General features: G+C 42.4%; 1 protein-coding gene, 1 long non-coding RNA gene and 1 other non-coding gene across 3 annotated transcripts; 1 reads left to right on the forward strand and 2 right to left on the reverse strand.

The window, feature by feature from the left end:
- Positions 1–3,657: 3,657 nt before the first annotated feature.
- TRNAL-CAG (transfer RNA leucine (anticodon CAG)) lies at positions 3,658–3,740 on the reverse strand. Its single transcript has one exon. It is a non-coding gene; the product is annotated as a tRNA-Leu (tRNA).
- A 2,429-nt stretch (positions 3,741–6,169) lies between these two features.
- BTN1A1 (butyrophilin subfamily 1 member A1) lies at positions 6,170–12,444 on the reverse strand. Its single transcript, XM_061399285.1, has 7 exons — positions 12,360–12,444; positions 11,633–11,980; positions 9,993–10,274; positions 9,000–9,149; positions 8,469–8,489; positions 8,336–8,362; positions 6,170–7,931 (listed from the first exon to the last, which is right to left on the reverse strand). The coding sequence occupies exons 1-7, from the start codon at positions 12,436–12,438 to the stop codon at positions 7,258–7,260; spliced, it is 1,581 nt and encodes a 526-aa protein (XP_061255269.1). The 5' UTR covers positions 12,439–12,444; the 3' UTR covers positions 6,170–7,257.
- A 47-nt stretch (positions 12,445–12,491) lies between these two features.
- Positions 12,492–16,703, forward strand: LOC133237040 (uncharacterized). The gene is made up of 2 exons (XR_009733102.1): positions 12,492–12,680; positions 16,488–16,703. It is a non-coding gene; the product is annotated as an uncharacterized LOC133237040 (long non-coding RNA).
- The last annotated feature ends 3,166 nt before the right edge of the window (positions 16,704–19,869 follow it).

Raw genomic sequence — 19,869 nt, forward strand, 5'->3', positions numbered from 1 at the left:
CCTTCCAAGGAGGAAGTGTCTTTTAATTTCATGACTGCAGTCACCATCTGCAGTGATTTTGGAGCCCAAGAAAATAAAATCTCTCACTGCTTCCTCTTTCCCCCTTCTATTTGCCATGAAGTGATGAGACCAGATGCCATAATCTTATTTTTCTTTAACCTTAGAGAATGCTACAGCATCTCAATTCATACCAACCACTAAAATCCAACCATATAACATGAGTTGTATATGGCTATTTTAAAAGGTGGACTTGTGCTCAGAGTTTTTTTGGAAAGGAAAATCAAAAAGGAACATACTCGTCACAGTGATTTCAGAAAGAAGTTATCAGGAGAAGCATCCTTTTGATTGTATACCCACAGGGTGGACATCCCACTAGAACAGACTGACCTGAAGCTGTTAGCATACAGGCTGACATGAAGAAGCAGTCCAGGAGGGTCTAGGGTACCTTCTTCCAAATTCTATAAGAGGGAGGAAGGAAATATGAGAAGTGGAAAAGAAGTCTAGAGTTTTGCTCATAATTTGGCCCCTTTATATAGAAACTCAAGATCAGGGAAACAAAGTTCATTGTAACTGTTACCCACTTGCTCATCTCCCAAGACCAACCCCTCTTCCACCTGGCCCAGAAAGTCTCACCAACTTGACTTTTACCTTCAGAGCACATGATTTTGTGTAGATGGTCAGCAGTTGAAATATGATCTTCTGTTCTATCTGCAGAAACAAAATGTCCCAACACTTTGAAGAACAGTTCAGAAAACAATTCTACTTCTATGGAGACTTTCTCCACTCACTCTGCAGCTTAATTCCCCACTTTTCCTTATAGACATCACAGAGCAATGGAAGTGTCAATGAAAATTCAATAAATAATCAACTTAAGAAGAAAAAAAAGGGAACTTTATTTGAGCTAAACTAAGGATTGTAACCAGGAGACAGATCCTCAGAAAACTCTGACAACTGTTCTACTTGTTAGAAGTTGAAGGAACAGTCATTTGCATTTTCGAGACAAAGGATAGTACATCAGCATGATAGTACATCAACATGACATGCTGATATTTTATGTGAAGTTCACCAAGGTTACACCTAGTCCATAGAAGCACATACAAAGCAAGCATACAGTTACCATACTCCCTACAAAATTGGTAAAGAATGCTATTCTTTTAAGAAAAGGAAAGAGGGAAAAAATGATCTTTATGGTGGAGCAGTCACTTCTATCTTTGAGGTGCTCTGGTTAATGTGCCCACTGCACATTAAGGAGGGAGGAGGTCCAAACAAACACACAAAAAGAATTTTATGTTTAATTTTTCTGTCCTACTTTAATATACAAATTTTATTTCATCGAGACAGACCGTCTTTTTCATATGCTTCTATATTCTGCACAACAAAGCCTTTTTCCCAGGCCGAGATTACAGACCTCAAATGGTAAGGCCAGCTGGGTCACGGTAGAGATGTCAACACTAGATCACTCCTTAATTCTGTTACCAAATCTACCTTAACCTTCACCCTTCTGCTCCATCAGGCTGCAGGAATACCTTTACGAGGATGCTTCCAGCCAAGTGGCCCTCAATAGATTGCCTGATCTGTACCATTGGGATAGTGTTACTGGCTATGGAAGCTATGGAATATTTCAGGTGAAGAATTTAGCCATCTCTCCTAAAGTCTAAAAATCTTCCTAACTCTCCATGTATCCATCGTGAAAGTGATTTACGTATACAAGTGAAAATGGTTTACAGTTAAATACTTGTTTATCTACCCAGTGCTTATCATGTGGCAGGCACCATGCTAGTGTCACTTCGGTCATGAGTTTTGTCCTAAAGAAGCTGATGGAAGGGTGAATCAAACAGTTCAATGGCAATTACAGTATAGTGAGCTATAACCCCATTGGAGTGGAGGGTACAGTAGACCACACTTTGATACTCAGCTCAGACTGAGAGGAGATAGATGGTGGGGGAAGACTTCCTGGAAGGAGTGATAGCCAGACTGAGCATGGAGGAGATGTAGGTGAGATCCAGACAAGAAAGTGGGCTGGAGATGAAAGGTTGTTGTTGAGCCGTGAAAGACGTTGGGATTCTTGGCCTCCAGAGGAGAGGAATTCAATCCGGAGCCAGTGACGAGGCTTAATTGCTCAGAGCTTTTGTGTAATAAAGTTTTATTAAAGTATAAAAGAGATAGAGAAAGCTTCTGACATAGACATCAGAAGGGGGCAGAAAGAGTGCCCTGCTAGTCTATAGCGACATGTTTTAGGTCTGTTAGAAAGCTATTGATCAGATAAGAGAGACACCTCAGGGCTGACCGAGTTTCACCAGGCCCCTCTTCCACAGTATGCATTTTTGAGATAGGATGGCACGAGGTGTGTCATCCCGCAGCCATAAAACAATTGATATGAATACTGGTTTGTTGAGCTATTATCAGCCCAAGGTTTGGGAAAAGAAAAAAAAAGTTAGTCTTAGGTGGAACCATTTTAAAGAAGGGTAAATTCCAAAGCAAATACATAGTTTCATTAACATAGCTTAAGAAAAAAATTTCCATAAGAAAAACACATTGGTTAACTCAAGGTTTGAGAAAAGTTAAGTTCAGGTGGAACCAGTGTTGTCATGGCAGCACAGAATTTTAAGAGAAAAAAAATTTGACACTTGCAGCCTATTTCCTCCTTTTGGAGACCCCTGGCCTTCCTGCCTGTTACCTTCTCAAACAGAGAAGTAGAAGAGGTGCTCCAGGCAAAGGGAACAGTGTGTGGTGAGGCCGAGGATGCTCAGTTTGGGTAAGTGGAAGCAGTAAGAGAACAGAGTGTGCAGATCTTGAAATTCTTCTTTGTCTGGAGATGACCATAGGCAGGTAGGCATGTATTTATGGCATCATGAAAACCACAGGTGGACTTGACTTGACAGCTGATATAGCTCAAATGTTTCATACTTTCTTTTTAAAAGATCATAAGTTACCAAAGCAGTATGGGTGGAACTTGAATTTAAAAGTTATGGATTGAGTAGGGCCTCTAGCTGGGCTGCTGAGGATCTCTATGGGGTCAGATCCTTCCCACTCAAGGATCAAACCCTGGTCTCCCCCGCAGTGATTGAAATTGTTCTAGATATGGTCTAGGTGTATGCACAACATCTGCTAAAAAAACTGGCCAAAAGGCACAAAGTAAAAATAGAATGAGATATATGACACAGCGGCATTTATGTAAATTAAAAATGTATATAGCGAAACCAAAAATGTGTTCTACAAAAACACACAGCAAGAAAGAAAAGGATGATCTTTCCAATGATTTCTTAAGGGGGAGTGGGAGATGAGAAATAAAATTGAAGAAAGACAATTAAAAGGGAATCTATAAATAAATAAAACTAAAGAATGGCCCTGTAGACATCAGTGAAAAGAGTAACTTTTATTCAACTCCTTGAATGTAAAGGAGAGAGAGGGAGAGACAGCTAGAGACAGGGAAAGAAGATTAAAATGACTAGATCTTAACTTGTGGGTAATCTTCTGGGTACAGAGTGCTTTCATTTTAGAACTTGGTTGATGTCTTATCTTTAATATTTAAAAATTTTTTAATTTTGAATAATTTATTTAGGAAAAGAGGACAAACAGATTAAACCACAGGGGAAACGTGGGGGAAAGCTGATGATACACACAACCGTTATTAGACTGATTCAAAAACGTAGGTACTGTCAGGAGTGGGATTCGAACCCACGCCTCCAGGGGAGACTGCGACCTGAACGCAGCGCCTTAGACCGCTCGGCCATCCTGACCTGCTGGTAAATGGTTGCCCTCAAATTTTATTTCAATGTCTACATGAACGGTAGTCCCTTTTTTTTTTTTTTTTTCCCCTTTTTTCTCTTTTTCTGAGGATGCGGAAAATTTTCAATTAAAAAAGGCAACCACCAGTTTACGTACGGCCCTGACGCCGACCCCGAGTGGAAACGCGGAGTCAAGTGTCGGGTTGCGGGGGCCGCCGGGCAGTGTCTTCTGAATGAACGCAGATTCGATTCCAGGCTGCAGCCGGCCGGACGGCGCTCGGCTGCGTAGCCAAGAGTAAGGGAAATTTCTTTCCGCTCTCGACAGAATTCTTGTTTGTATAATGGCACCCATATTGCTGAAATTGCCTTACTTAAACTGACACCTACTCCTGGGAAGTCTTAACGCTATTCAGTTTGGTTCTTGCTGGGGCCCAGCCCTCGGGTGCTCATTAACTCCTCCCTCCTCTCCTTTCTGTCCGCTAGACCCTCGAGACCCATGTAAGGGGGTCCCAAGTGTCTTGCTTCTTGATCTGAATTTTCTAGCTGTACCCTGAGGATTTGTGGACTTTTCTGAATGGATGTTATGCTGCTCTCAAAAAGGAGGCATCAAACTAAAACCAGTTCTGCCTTTCTCTTTCTACAAGTATGTCACTCTATCGTCCCTTAATTCGTAAGGTTTTCGTACATCTGTGTTTATGTCCAGCAAAGCTGTACCTCAAAGACTTTCCAACTAGTTTGAAACACTCCTCAAAAAGTATTTAGTTTAAGTCCTTTGAACTAAACAATACAGATTCTTTTTATTTTTTAAAGGAGAAGTGAAAGTGAAAGTGAAGTCGCTCTGTCGTGTCCGACTCTTTGCTACCCCGTGGACTGTAGCCCACCAGGCTCCTCTGTCCATGGGATTTTCCAGGCAAGAATACTGGAGTGGGTTGCCATTTCCTTCTCCAGGGGATCTTCCCAACCCAGGGGTTGAACCCAGGTCTCCCGCACTGCAGGCAGAGATGCTTTAACTGGTTATATTTGAGTGAGATTTGGGATCATTTTTACTTTTTAAAATTAACTTTCATATGTATTCAAGGAAAAAGACGATTTCTATTTTAAATTTTAAAGTGAGTGGCAAGAGTAAAGGCGCGTATAGTTGAGAGTCGATTCGGAGTTTTCCAGAGGGCGATTTGAGGAGACCTGAGTGTTGTTTGGAGGCAGAAGGAGCAGATGAATAAGGATATGCAGAGAGATGGCACGGAAGAGCTGTTGTTGATTAGTGATGATAGGAGTTGCACAGTTATTTTTCTCTTAATGTGAATGTCTGGGTCTCTTTTAAAGAGAGGCAGACCCTTTCAAACATGTGATGACTAGAGTTGGCTTTTGGTGTGTGAAATGAAGTCCTGTTACTATTATTTCAGGAGCATTTGCATTTTTAAGGCTGGTCTTTAGCTGTGGGGTGAAAGGTTTTAGTTTCTGGTTTAAAAAGGAAGTCAGGCCTTGGAAATACTACAGTTAATTATTTGCACTGGTGGGAGAGGCCTTTCTGGACCTTCTGAAACCACAGTATCACTGATTCTGCTTCAGGTCATTAAGACAGGCTTTGACGAAGCATCAGCAAGGCCACCTTTCTTCTCTTTTGGAAGATTTAAAAATAAAGCCAGAGCTACCAAGACTGTTAATTTCCTCCTTCAGGCACTGGTATCTGGTGCCAGATGGAAAGGGAGCTGCGATGGAAAGGGAGCTGCAAGGCTTATCACATAAGTTCAGAATCTACTGCCAGCTCAATACTGTGTTTGGTAACCATTTTCCTTGAAGATCATGAGGAAATAGGAAGGTGAGGGCAGTCGCAGAGCTAATTGAAACCTCTGACTATTTCTCTTTCTACTCTCAGAGAGGGGTTCCTGTGGCAGCCCCATTTATTTAGGGTAAGATTTTATATATACATTTCAGGATACACATAGTACATTAAACTGGCAAAACAACTACTTAAGATTCTCAAGTATTTTTTAAAGAAGTTTGGACTTTTAAAAAAATCTTTTACTTTCTAAAAGTACAATTTGAACATAAATGCATACTTTGAAAGCAGAGATAAATAGTGGTCTTCTTTCAGGAGTCCAATGTAGGGTAGGGTGAATACAGCTTGAGGAAGGGGCAAGGAAAGGAGGATCACCCAAGTTTGTTTGTTTATCCAGTTATGAGGCATCACCAAATATTTCCTCCAGAGGCTACAGGTGGGTAGCCACTGGCACTGTGGCCTTTTTGTAAGTAGCTGGCCCTTCCTGGGACAGGAGGCCCTGTGCTGCCTGCCCTGGTGAGCCTACTGCCATCAGGTCTGGGGATGGGTCTTGGATAAACAGAACCACAGTGCTTTGACCCACTGAGTTCCCATGCAGGTTTATTGTCTCTGTTTTTGTGTCAGTTCCATTTGTTGAATAAAGAAAGGGAGGTGCAGAAGCTGTTTTCAACAGACAGACTTATTTATTAGGTTAAGACCATGGGCAACATTGACCCTGGAAAACCCAATGGAAATGGAAGGTGGGAGCCTGGATAAGACAAACACATACAGGAAAATGCAAATACAAACAAGTGCAATCAATCTAGCTGTGCTGAGCACAATGATGCAGCTTTCAGGGGACCCTGAGGAGAAGCAGCATGTAGGAAAGCTGGGGGTGGAGTGATTCATGGCTCAGTATGGGAGAGGATGGTGGTTAAAGCTAATTAAAGGTGTGGTTGAGCAGTTTTAAACCATATGTGGGTGAGACGTGGCCATTGGCCATGAGACAATGGCCAATGAAGTGGTGATATCACTGAAAGATGATGCCTGAAAATGCCTCTAAAGTGGAGAGATTCTAGATAAAAGAAAGAAGACAACCAGCAACTTGTGGAATCAACAAAGTGAGGTTGGAAAGAGCCCTTTGCATTTTGTTTAAAATTCTTTCCTCTTTCATTCTATCTGACCTCCTCACCTTCTTTACTCCCGTTGCCAATTGCTCAGATCCACCCTGTATGAATGACTTAGAAAATCTGAGATATGGGCCCTAAAGCTCTAGGGACAAGTCAGATGTTTATCACTGCCTGAGTTCACCTCATTTTCCTCTATTAGGATGTTCCCTCCAAGTTCCTTTATGGGATTTCAGCCACCGGTTTTCCCTTCCCAGAACCCTTTGGGTTTTCTGCTTACTTAAAACCTGTTCCTCTATATACCCCTATCCTGGACACCAAGATGTTTCTGTCATAACCCCATGCCGACCTAACTCCATCTTGATCCCCAAACTGCAATTCCCTCCCTAGAGGATTTGGCCTCTGGGATGGGAGACCACAAGAAGCAGTCTGAGTCACCTCCCTGCCCCTTGACTATTGTTACCGAAACAGATTAGGAAGGGCCTATTCCTAACACTCTATCAGCAGCAACACAACCTTCTCAAGATTAATTAATCCCTACCCAACAGGAAGAAACAGGGGCTGAGTAAAGCTGGCAGATGAAGCCCTGGGAGTGGTGGAAGGGGGGTTAGAGTAGAGGGGAAGAGCTGAGCTGGAGTATTTCTTAAGGCACCCCTTGGCTGGGCTGGAGAGGGATTAGTTTAGAATGGAGGGTTTCTATATCCCCGGAGGCAGAGTCCTCCCCCATGGGGGACAGTGGGATCTCCTTTGAAATATCCTTGGCATCAGCAACTACCATGACTCCCTCAAGCCCATCAGTGACTGGGCAGATAGTCAGGGGCTTTTTACCACAGGACCACAAGCAGAAGAAGGGCCGGAGGGGGCCAGAGAAAGAGGCCTTGGAGAAAGTATAGATATGGGATCCATCAGTCATGTTGTAGAAGAAGATGTCTCCTGATTCATAGTCAAGGAAAACCCCAACCCGGCGCGGGGGTCCAGCCAGTGGGAGAGGGGTCCGCAGTGGGGTGAGAGCCCAGTACCCATTTCCATAGAGCTCCACAGCCCAGAACCCATTCTCGGGAGTCATGGGGTCAAATCCTTTCTTCATCACATTCTCCCTACACACCCCAATTGCCCAGTCCGTCCTGTCTCCCACCTCCACCTCCCAGTAATGTCTCCCCGAGGTGAAGGCCTCACGACCCATCACACAGGGCCAGGAGTCAAATCTCTCTGGTTTCTCAGGAAGTTTCTGACGTGAATCTTCCAGTCGGACAGATTTTGAATCTTCATACAGAAAGAGGTGGGGGTGGGCAGTATCTGGATCCAGAGTCACATCCACTAGAGACAGAGAGAAAGTGAGTCTGATTATCAGTGAATGTCACAGGTTGAAAGAACCATCCTTTCTTCTCTGAAGAAGTGGAGACCTGCTCTAGCAGTTGACAGATCTCCTCAGGAAGGGAACTGCTTGGCCTGCTCAGCTGTCTCTTTTCCCCTCTTCCATCCACAGCCATAGGGTGATGTATCAACTGACTGTCCCCAGTACCCCATGGGACCCTGTCAGAGGGGGCTTGCCTTCTAGCCATCTTCCAAGGGCCCTTTATGTGCCTCAAGGATAATGTTGGGGCCATTTGTCATCATCTTTCCCCTCTATATATTAGTGGTTTTTATTTCCAAGTATTGGAGGACTTTCAATACCTGCAGGGTAGCACCTCAGAGCCCTTAAGATATTCAGAGTCACTGACCTGCATGCAATGTAGCCCTTTTCCATTCTGTAGTGAGAGAGGGTGGGGAGAGGGAAAGGGTGTTATTGACATGTTTTATAATAAGAGAGAGACAACTTTGTGGATGAAAAAAGACAAAGGACATAGAACTTACTGAGCTCTTCCAGGAGTTTCTCTGGAAAACAAACAGAAATACCTTAATGACCTTCTAGCCTGGGTGTGAGGGAGGGAACAAAACAGGTGTGAGAAACATATAAAAGAAATTATTTAATTCATGACTACCTGATTATTGAGGCATTATCAACAAATGAAGAACAAGAATTTTGTTTTGTTTTCTAAGAAATATGCAGGAAGTTCCTACTTACTTAGTATCAGAACTTTAATCATTACTGAGAAACCAAGTTAAAAGTAAGGCTAGAGTCTGAAGATTAATAATGAATAAACATCAGGTCTATTATCTCAATTAGAATTTCTTTGACTCATCTTATACCCAAACCTCTGTTATTCTTCATATTGGGTGCTACTGAATTCAGGAGCTTTACAATCCCCTCTGATTTTTAGAATTCTGGAATTAAGTAGATAATTGATTGGCAGTTTGACTCCCATTGGCAGTCATCCTAAAGGACTTGGGTTCACCCTCATGTGGAAGCACTCCTGACAAGTAGACTGGGATTCTATGACTTACCTTTAGAGCTGAATTCATTCCTCCTCTGTCTGGATCTTTCCTTGTATAGTCTCCAGGTAAAAAATATGGACCCAATTGTGAGAAGTCCTAGGACCACCAAGATGACAGCCACAGCCACCATCCAGGGAGTCAGCCTTGGGAAGAAGGAGGCTAGAACAAAATCCCCAAGAAGGACATTTGTTGAGAAACTCAGAGCAAATCTAGCTCCTCTCTTGATTCCAAAGGGGGCTGGATAGATGATGACCTGGACCTCTCACATTCCTCCCATGGCAAAAGAGTCCCTCCAATACCACTCTGAGGTTTTCAGATAAATTTTGGTCTTAGGTAAGAGAGAGCAGAGAAAGAGAGGAATGAAGATGAAGAAGAGTCATTTGAGGACAGGACCTGTGGAATAAAGAATATAATGGACCAATTCATGTTATCATGGAAATTTCTCCTTAGCCATCAATGCAGGATGGGAGCCAAGGGGATGAGGGAAGTAAATAAGGAAGGGGAAATATCACTTTCTGTGTGCAACAGAAGGGTATTCAATGACCCAAGAATAAGGAAAACTTCCTTGCTGAACCAGAGGTAGAGTATGAAGACTCTGGAAACTTGGAGCTCTAGCATGGGATAGGGAGGAGGGGGAGGTAAGGGTGGAAAGAGGAGAACTGATTTAGCTAGATCCAGAAGGCTCTGAATCAGGAAGACCACACCCTTCAAAGACAAAGCTTTTCCAAGATATATCTCCTAAGAAAATCTGGAAGACTTCCCTATCTAAGATATATCTTCTAAGATGGAAAATCTGGAAAGTTTGTGAGATCTAGGTATAAAACTTATGCCTTCAGAATCTCTAGTGAAGTTGGTGGGGCTCAGCGGGCAGGAGTTTAGGTGGGGAAAGTTTAAGATGAGAAAAATAGACAAATCTGCCAGGAGGTTGTAGCTGGGCAGATGTCCCATGTGATGTTGCCCTGAAACTGTGTCAAAAAGGAACCCAGCACCTGTTTTACTGACCTGGTATGGAAACCTCTATTTCTTTCTCCTGGCCAAGAAGGAGGTTCCGGATGCAGCAGGACACATTCTTCATAGAGGTGTCCCTGATGATCACTGAAGCTCTCACAGTAAACAAACCTTCTTCATCAGGATTCCTGGACTCTGACATGGATGGAAACTCTTCTCCCCTGTGAGTTCGCCACTGTACTTGGGGCTCTGGGTACCATCCCACTGAGGTACATTCCAGCTGAATCTCTCCACTCTCTTGAACTTTCATACTGATGTGAGGATCAGAGCCCAGAGCTATGGAGAAAGAAGGTGCCTTACTCCTTTAGTGGACACTCTTCTGGGAGCCTTATAACCATAGGGCTATATAGTTTGAGAAAGAGAAGCCCAGAGGAATTGGGAATAAGAGGGACCCATCTCCATGTTTTACTACACAAGGGAACTGAGGTATCCATAAAAGAAGACATCTTATCAGAGATGAAACAACTATTGGCTTAAAGTCATATTCCAAATTGTGTATATATGTGAGAATATGTTTTCTTTTCACGAAAAGGGCCACCATTTTCAGCAGATTCTCAAAGGTGTCTATCATTCATAAAAGGTAACATTGACAGCTTTATGCTGTCAAATCTCTAGGGCTTTATAACCAGTTTTTAAGACACTTCCTTAAAAAGGAAAGATGAGTTATATATGATACTACCATGTGGGACACCCTGTTATGAAACAGGGACCCACATTTCACCCATGTATTTTTCAAACTTCATCTTTACTTGAATATATGCATAAGAAGCAATATATATTGCACAGCAATATTTTACAAGTATATAATGCTTTTAGAATTGACAAAGCAGTTTCTCATATTCCAGGCATGAGGGATCTTAGTTCCCTGATCAATACCCCCTGCATTGGAAGCACCGAACCACCAGGGAATTCCTATACTGATTTTTTTTTTTTTTAAATCTCATTCTTGCAAAATCTTGTTCAGCAGGTGCTCCCCCAGTTTTACAGTAGGAAATGTAGCTCAGAAAGAAATTTTCTTGGTGCCAGGTGGGAAAGGCAGACCTCAAAGTATACTTTGTTCCTTGGTGTGTACCATTTCCTTATAGTTTCACTCTGAATTCTGGCTTGAAGCAAAAACAGAAACAAAACCAAAACTTTTCTAGGTAGGTCAAGACCCTTAACAAGCCACCATGCTCTACAATCTCACAAAATCAGTCTTGGGTACTAATTCACCAAGTAAGCACTGGGATTGCTCACTATAGCCTTACTATAAATGGTGAAAAACAGACACAACTTAAATGCTCAATTCTGGGCTTTGACCAAGCAAATTATGATGCACTAATAGAAGAGAATGTTATATAGTCATTACATCTTACACTTATTTAATTATTAACATGGGGAAATGATTATTCTATAATTGAGAGAAAAAAGCAGGACATCATGGAAACAAAGTTCCAAGGAGAAAGATCATTCGCTGCTCCCTGTCTACTCAGCTCAAACCCTCTTCCTACTTATCTACTACTCTAGGCCTGCCAATCCCTTCCAGCCTGAAAGGGATTTGGGGAACAGGTTTGATGGTTTCCAAAGTAACAGAGCCACAGGAAAATATTATCTCGCATGGAGTCACCGGAGAAAGTCAAAACCCGTCCACTCACCAGCCACCTTCAGATGCACAATGGCCTCTTCGTAGTTTTCGTCCTGCCTGAAAAAGCATCGGTACTCCCCATCATCAGAGGCTTTGACCTCCTGTATCCTCACAGCGACGCTGCCCTCGGCGATGTGGTCCTCCACCAGCGACACTCTTCCCCGGTATTCAGCCATCTCCTCGCCCTCCTGCTCTTGCCCTTCGCGGCTCACGAACACCGCAGGCGAGACCTTCTCCCGGAACCAGCGCAGCTCCATGCCCTTGGCGCTCACGTTGGGGGACAGACGACAGGGCAGCTCTGCATCTTCACCCACCACCGCCAGGATGGGCTCCGGGGGTCCGATCACGTCAAAGGGAGCTGCCAAAACACCAAGCGGGGCGGACGGAATGTGGAGGTGGGAGTTGAGGACTGATACAGATGAGGATCCCACTGAAGGGCACTCTCCCACTACAGCTCCAGGGAATCCATCTGGGCCCTTGGGAAAGTCCCTAAGGACAACCAAACGGGATTGCTTACAATTACTGAGAAATTTCAAGCTTGTAGGCTAGAAATTATCCTATAATTGAGAGAAAAAGGCAGGGCATCATTGAAACAAAGTTCCACCCAGAAAGATAATTCGCAGCTCCTTCTCTACTCAGTTCAAACCCTCTTCCAACTTATCCCCTAGTCTAGGCCTGCCAACCCCTTCCAGCCTAAAAGGGTTTTGGGGAACAAGTCTGATGGCTTCCTGACCTACCAGAATCCAGCTTGGGCAGCTGGAGGAGAATGAAAATGAGCAGACACCCTGCGAGGCAGGAGTTTGGAAAGACTGCCATCTCCAACCTTTCTGGGCAGCAAGATGCTGGTGGGCTCGAGTTTGTCGGGAACTTCAGCCTAGGAGAGATGAAAGAATAGGCAATAACTAGGAGTTATTGAGACACCGTGCTCCTGTGCCCTCCCAGCAATTCTTTTCAGCTTGGAAAGCATCATTTGCACCTTAAGCTTCCTCCTTGCCTTCTGCCAAGGGTAGACTTTCAGTCCCGGCTGCCATCAGCACACATCCACCTACCACCCTAAGGTTAGTCAATCTTGTCTGTACAAAACAGAAAATGGGCTCTAACCCCCCAAGAGAGTCTTAGGAGAAGGCAATTGTGATGCATAGTACCCATTAACGGGTTTCTGTATTATAAATAGACAAGTCTTGGAACTACTGTGTCAAAAAAATCTCTTCTTTCAAATACAATAATTTGACATCTGCTTTTAGCAATGATAATAAAGATACAGTGATGGAGGCAGAGATAGAGACTAGGGAAATAAGCAGGAGCAGGAAAGAAGAAAGGCTGGAGGAGACAGAACAAGAAAGGGGAGCTGAAGAGAGCCAAAGGGCTGGAAGAATAGAGGGCCTGGGACTAGGAAGGAAGGAGCCCAGGAAAGAGAAAATGACTGGCTGCTGGCTCTCTCAGGGGTGAGAACAGTCCCAGATACTGACCTCTGATGTTGGAGGAAAAGGCACCAACAAGCTTCTGCTACCAAATGAGAAAGCTGGTTGTGGCCCCATTGGCAAAAGTTAAAGGAGAAGGAAGGGGGAAGTACTCTCAGGAAAGTCTGCCTCCCCACACCCTTCCACCCCAACACACTCCCTCCTCATCCCTGATGTATTTACTTTGGGGGAAAAAAGTTCCAGAGAGGAGAAGAGTCTGTGGATTTGTGGTCTTCAGCTTAGAAATTACGCTATGCATTGATAACCTGTTTACAGAAGGGGACAGAGCGAAAAAGAAAGAGGATTTAAGAAAACACTAAAATAAGATGCAAAGTCTTGGGCCATCTCCAAGCCTCACTTTTTAAATCTCTAAAATGGAAATATTGTTAATAATACCTTCTTTGGAGTAGTGGTACAAGGGTTAAATGAGATTAAGCATGTTATGTGCTTAGCATATAATAGGGATTTAGAAGAGGGGAAGTTTTTATTCTATTATTATTTATATGAGCTGAAAACTAAAGATAGGCTGAGAATGCATGGGTATGATTCAGTTTTCAGGGCCCAGAGTTGCCTCTCTGCAAAGCTACCTCCCTAAAAGCAATTTATGAGGCCTACAACTCCCTGTTTTGGGTTAAACCCCTTACTGTTATAGAAAACATTTTAAAGATATGTATATTTTAAGGTAGAAATCACTCATAATGTCAGCAAGTAATGATAGCCTCCAGTAATAGGACTGATGATTTATATAATTTGATATACTTTTATATAATTTGGGTTTCCCTGGTGGCTCAGACCATAAAGAATTTGCTTGCAATGCAAGAGATCAGGGTTCATTCCCTGGGTTGGGAAGATCCCTTGGAAAAGGGAATGGCTACCCACTCCAGTATTCTTGCCTGGAGAATCACATGGACAGAGGAGCCTGGCAGGCTACAGTCCATTGGGTCACAGAGTCAGACATGACTGAGTGACTAATGCTTTTATGTAATTTGAAACATTGTTAATAGCTATATTATATCATATTGAAGGTTCCTATAATTCCTGAGATCATGGCACATCTTGGGTTTTTTGCCTATTATAAATAGTGCAGTTTATACACAAGTCTTTGTCCACATTTTTGTTAACTTACTGATACACTTTCTGCTGAATTCCCAGAAATACTCTCATTAGGCCAAAGGGTATGAACATATTGTCAAAGCTTCTTCCTGAAATGTCAATCCAATCACACCATCAGTGGAAATGTCCTTCTCACCAGCACTGAGGTCTATTCTTCCTCATCATCACTAATGGGCTGGATGAAACAGACCAAATTATTACTTTATTATGCATTTATACCATAGGTTGGTCATTTTTCATATTTATATATTTTAATATATTCCGGAAGTAAACTTTTCAAGTAATTGCCTTTTTTGACAGTCTGGTGCTTTTTTTTTAAAAAAAAAACAATATGTGTGAATTTTTAAAAATTGAAAACATCAGCTCTGTATTATATTTGTGGCAAAAACCCTTCACTACTCCTTTGTTCTTTGCCTTTTAATTGAGACTGTGATCAAGACCAACAAAAGAGAACTGCTTAAAAAAGAGAAAAGAAAAAGATACTTGCTTCAGTGGATATGCCCGAGTGCCAGGAGAATGAATTTTCTCAAATATAAATCTGATCTTGTCACTTTTTGCTTAAAAATGTCTACATGACTGCTTAATGACCCCAGCATCCAGTTCAAGCCCCTTAATCTGGTCAAGAAAATGCTGTAAGATCTAGTGGCCTTCCTGCTTCCTTTCTCTTCGCCTTTTCTCCCTAGTCTCCCAGCACTTGCTAGCTCACGTGAGAAACACTTCTAAAGTCTTCAGGCTTACCTATAACGTTTAAGGTAAATTAAAACATTTTACTGCATTAAATGTGAAATTTCGAAAGAAATGTGACCTTGACTAGACTTTACCCCCCTCCAACTGAAATCGGCTCTCCAGGAAGATGCGCCAGATTTATCCTGTGACATGGACAACTTCCTGGTCCCTCTTTGCTGTCAGGAACGTGACCTGAAGCCTACTCTGAGATGCATATGCATTTATTTTTGTCTTTTGTTTCCAAGTCTCTCTTCCCCTCCTAAACTGAGCTCTTTGAGTTTATACTCTCTGACCTCTTATCAGCACATAGACGGAAGTAGAATTTGCAGCTTAAATCACACCAACCAGTCCTTCGCTTTCCTAGTTTGAGATGTATCTGTCTCATTTTCAGCTTTCGTTTGTGCTTAACTTTCACAAGTATCACTGATAATGAGTTTCCTCTCCTTAATTCATTCTGATTAGACTTCTCTCCCTTGCTCTGCATTGTCAAAATATCTAATGATAATTTGGGAAGAGGGGAGGGGGAAGAACTTTTATTTTCACCTAAGAGAGCTAGATTGAAGGAAAGGAGCCAGGAAATAGACAGCAAATGGTACATAGAACTCAAACTATTATGTGGCAGCCAAGGTTCTGGTTGGATAATATCTGAGTCATTTCAACAGAAACCGACAGCACTGGACAGGATCTCTGAATTTTCCAGGCTCCATCTGTGAACACAGATTCTAGATGCCCCCACCTGTCATGACTCCCATTGTTTGTGGGGTGCCTTTGTGATGTGGGGCTGCTATGAGCAATTTCCTGCTGTTCTGGAGACTAGACGCATAAACTCTTTCTTTTAGACATGAAACCATTTGGGCTGAAGAATGTGATGTGCTCTGTATAAGAGCAAATTGAATGCAAAAATATAAGGGCTTCTCCCCACCCCACTCCACTTTTCATCACACGCCATTCAAATTTCCCGATATTATAAACTAGTCAGAGCCAATGATGACTCTCACCCTTGTCTTACTTGACCTCCAACTGCATTTTACTGAGGTAACCACTAGCATTTAAAAAAAAAAAAAAAAAAACAGTTTCTATTCTGTCAAGGTCATCCATACAAAGCTTTAAAAAAAAAAAAAAGTATAAAGAGCTTATAAGAATAGCACCAGTCTCACCCTATGTGTTCTCATTTCCTAGAAATAGCCTCTTCAAATGCTTTATTGCTTTATCTGGTATTTATCTAAGTATTCTCAAGAGGAACAATTTATGTTGCTATTTCTTGATTAATTAATTTTTAGATATTACTTTTTGATGCTCTAGTATGGTTAGGGGTGATTTAGTTCTTGTGATGGTTGATTTCATGTGTCAGCTTGATTGGGCTAAGGACCACCAGGTAACTGGTAAAATGTTATTTTTGGCTGTGTTTGTGAGGATGTTGCCAGAAGAGATAGGTATATGCATTAGTAAGTGAGGAAATTGCCCTCACTAATGCAGGTGGGTATCATCCAGTCCTTTGAGGGCCTGAATAGAACAAAAAGATGCAGAAAGGGTGAATTTGCTCTTTGTCTGGTCTGAAACTTCCAGGTCCTGCCCTCAGATGTTGGCACTTCTGGTTCTCTGCCATTTGGACTCTGCCTGGACTTACATCACTGTCTCCCCTGCTTCTCAGGTCTGCATGTTTGGACCAGAACTACACCACCTGTTTTTCTGGATCTCCAGGTTACAAAGGGAAGATTGTGAGACTTCTTTGCTTTTATAATTACATGAGCCTATCCTTCTTAATAAATCTTCTTAAATATATATCCTATTGGTCCTGTTTCTCTGGAGAACCCTGACTAACACCATTCTTTTATATCACCAATAGAAGTATGCCATTTTTGTTCAATGTTTCCTATACCATGGTTATGTGACTATATTTTTATGAAACCAAGTTTTGTATGTAATTACTTTTATTTTCCCGTACAACTTTTTGTGTGCGTGTTTGAGGGAGATGAGGAAGGGGGGGAGTTAAATGATTGATCTTACTTCCTTTGTTTGGTTTTCTGTGTTCCCATCACAGATTCTCCCCACCCCTTTAACAGCCTCTAAGTACAGTTTGCATAGTCAAACATCTCAGATGATTTATTAATGCTATTACAACCCCTCCCCATTCCCATCCCTCCCAAAGCAGTGCTTCTCTAACTGAAGTGAGCATATGCTTCACTGGAGGGTGTTATTAAAAACAGATTCTGATTTAGATCTGGACTGGGACCAGATTTCTCCATGCTGGCTGCTGCTGGTCCACAGGCACTGTATCCTGTTCTTTACATGGATGCTACAGGTTGAGAGGCAGCTGCTGGCTCTGCACGAATTGTGGAGATGCCCTGCATGATGGTTCTGGCTCAGGGTCTTGGGCTTATGTCTTTCGCGTGTGGCTAAACTGAGCTAAGAGAGGGCTGGGGGAACACAGGCACATGATGCATAGCACCATATCCTGTGGCTTGTCATGAACTTTGTAGCCAGCCGCTTTTTCTCAGGGCACACACTATTGGCATGCTGGTAATAATTAGATGTGACCTAGTGATATGTTGACATTATAATGCTGACACAATTCCCCCATTTATTAAGCCTGTATTAAGTTCATGTGCATTGTACAGTGATCACTTTGTAATGTACAGAAATATTGAATCACTATGCTATGCAGCATGGATTAACATGCTTGTTAGGTTGTAGGTCAGTTATGCTTCAAAACAAACAAATGAACCAACTCATAGAAAAAGAGAGAGATTTGTGGTTACCGGAAGTGGAGGGGTAGGGCGAAGGGGGAATTGAATGAAGGTGATCAAAAGGTACAAACTTCCAGTTTTAAGATAAATAAGCACTAGGGATATAATGTACAACACGATAAATATAATTAATACTGCTATATGTTGCATATGAAAGTTGTAAATAAAGTCAGTCTTAGCAGTTTTCATCACAAGGAAAGAAACCTTTTCCCCTTTTTCTTTTATTTTGTATTTGTATGAGATGATGACTGTTCACTAAATTTATCTTGGTGATCATTTCCTGATGTATTTAAGTCAATCATTATGCTGTACACCTAAAACATATACAGTGCTCTACGTGAATTAGATCTCAATAAAACTAGAAGAAAAAAATTATGTGCATTATAGTACAACCGATTTGTGTATGTAAAGGGTGAGTAGAAAGGAACTGAAGAAGCCCGAGGAAGATGTGATGGATTTTTGTGTAGAAGGGCAGCATTCCTGGGGGTGGAGTAAGGTTAAATGTGTCCCTCTGCAGCAAGAGTCTGAGGACTGGTTGAGGGGTGACATCTCTGAGTCATATTCCTGGAAATACTTTTGAAACAGAGAGTTCCTAGAACAAAGAGACTCAGGAAGGGAATATATGGGAGCCAATAAAGTTAGGTTGGATTGTGCAAGGGATAAATAAAAGGATATAAGGAAGGAGCTGGGGTTACATGAGCCACTCTGAGTAGTTCCCAGAATCCCCCCACTGACCCTCTCTTTCTGTTACTTGGTGGGATGAGGTCCTCCAAAAAAGGGCTCCATTCACCCTCTGGAGGACAGGCTATAGAAAACATGAAAGAATGTTAGAAGCAGGCTATGAATTCATCAAGGCTTTCCTGGTGGCTCAGCAGCAAAGGATCCACCTGCCAATACAGGAGGCATGGGTTCAATTGCTGGTTCGGAAAGATCCCCTGGAGAAGAAAATGGCAACTCACTCCAGTATTCTTGCCTGGGAAATCCCATGGACAGAGAAGCCTGGTGGGCTACAGTCGATAGAGTTGTAGAGAGTTGGACAAGACTTAGCAACTAAGCAACCAACCAACAGTCATGAGTTCATTATTGGTCTGATTTTTCTTTGAGGTTTTCACAGAGAGGTTTTATAAGAAATATAAGGCCTTCCATGCTACTCTCTTATGAAAAGAGAGCTGGTAGGGGGAGGGGGAGAAATACAAAGCCTTGTTTACAGAACAATGGAGGAAACACCAGAATTCTGCAAGTTCTTGTATGAGTTTCTTTGGAAAATTACCCATTAAGATTTGAGTTAAAGATGTAGGAAGGAGGATGGAATGTGAGCATGAAATGCACAATGGAGTGACTGTTCCCTTCTGTGAATACTTGATTACTGAAAAATTATAGATACATCATGAACAAAGAATACTTTTTGTTTCAATTTTTGTTCTAATAAATCTGTGGGAAGTTCCTCTTGGCTTTAGATACTGAGAGATTTTGCTGTATCTGAGGAACTGAAAGTCTGGGGCCAAATTTCATGTGGATGGGAGTGAGCGCTGGAGGCTGATAGTGGGATCTGGCTTGCCTGTGACCATGTTGAAGGCCAGCAGCCAAAGCCCACCTGTAGTTGAATGAAATTGGATTTGTTGGTACTTGTTACAGTAGTGTGGATTCCACACACCATGTGGGGCTGGGAGGTGAGGAGTGCATCAGTGAGAGCAGGCGCACTGAATATTACAGGATTTAGGACTGTGTTGGGTGATTTGGGGGAGGTTCAAAGAAAGAAGAGTTTGTTCTGGATGAATGCTGTCGGAAAGCAGTGGGCTGTTGTAGGAGTGAATATTCCAATAATTTTTATTAGAAAGTAAAGAACAGAGTGGGCTAAAATTGCAGTTGGTGGGAATTTCCTGGTGGTCTAGTGATTAGGACTCTGAGCTTCCATTGCAGGCGCCCAGGTTTCATCCCTGGTTGGCAAACCAGGATCCCACAAGCCTGGCAGTGGGGCCAAAATTAAATAAATAAACTGCAATTGGTAAAGATGTAGTAATTACTGCAGTTAGCCAAGAGAGGGAGGTGTATGGTCAATTTTGTGGCTTGCTTTGTGTTCTTGTTTTGTTTTTGCCTGTGCTGATAAGATCGTAGAGTGGATTTGTTTTTGTCTCTCTCCATCACAAGCACAGAATGGTCTTGTCTGATGTTGGTGTCTGTGAGATGTTTAAGTGAAGAAC

The sequence above is a fragment of the Bos javanicus genome, chromosome 23 (assembly GCF_032452875.1).
Source record: "Bos javanicus breed banteng chromosome 23, ARS-OSU_banteng_1.0, whole genome shotgun sequence".
Classification (NCBI taxonomy): domain Eukaryota; kingdom Metazoa; phylum Chordata; class Mammalia; order Artiodactyla; family Bovidae; genus Bos; species Bos javanicus.

Excerpts from the sequence above, each read along its gene's own strand:
- BTN1A1 (XM_061399285.1), bottom strand. The coding sequence starts at position 12,438 with ATGGCAGTCTTTCCAAACTCCTGCCTCGCAGGGTGTCTGCTCATTTTC. Across the intron at positions 8,490-8,999 it reads GAATGAATTCAGCTCTAAAG|AGAAACTCCTGGAAGAGCTC; the intron begins GTAAGTCATAGA and ends TTTGTTTTCCAG. Across the intron at positions 8,363-8,468 it reads GAAACTCCTGGAAGAGCTCA|AATGGAAAAGGGCTACATTG; the intron begins GTAAGTTCTATG and ends CTCTCACTACAG.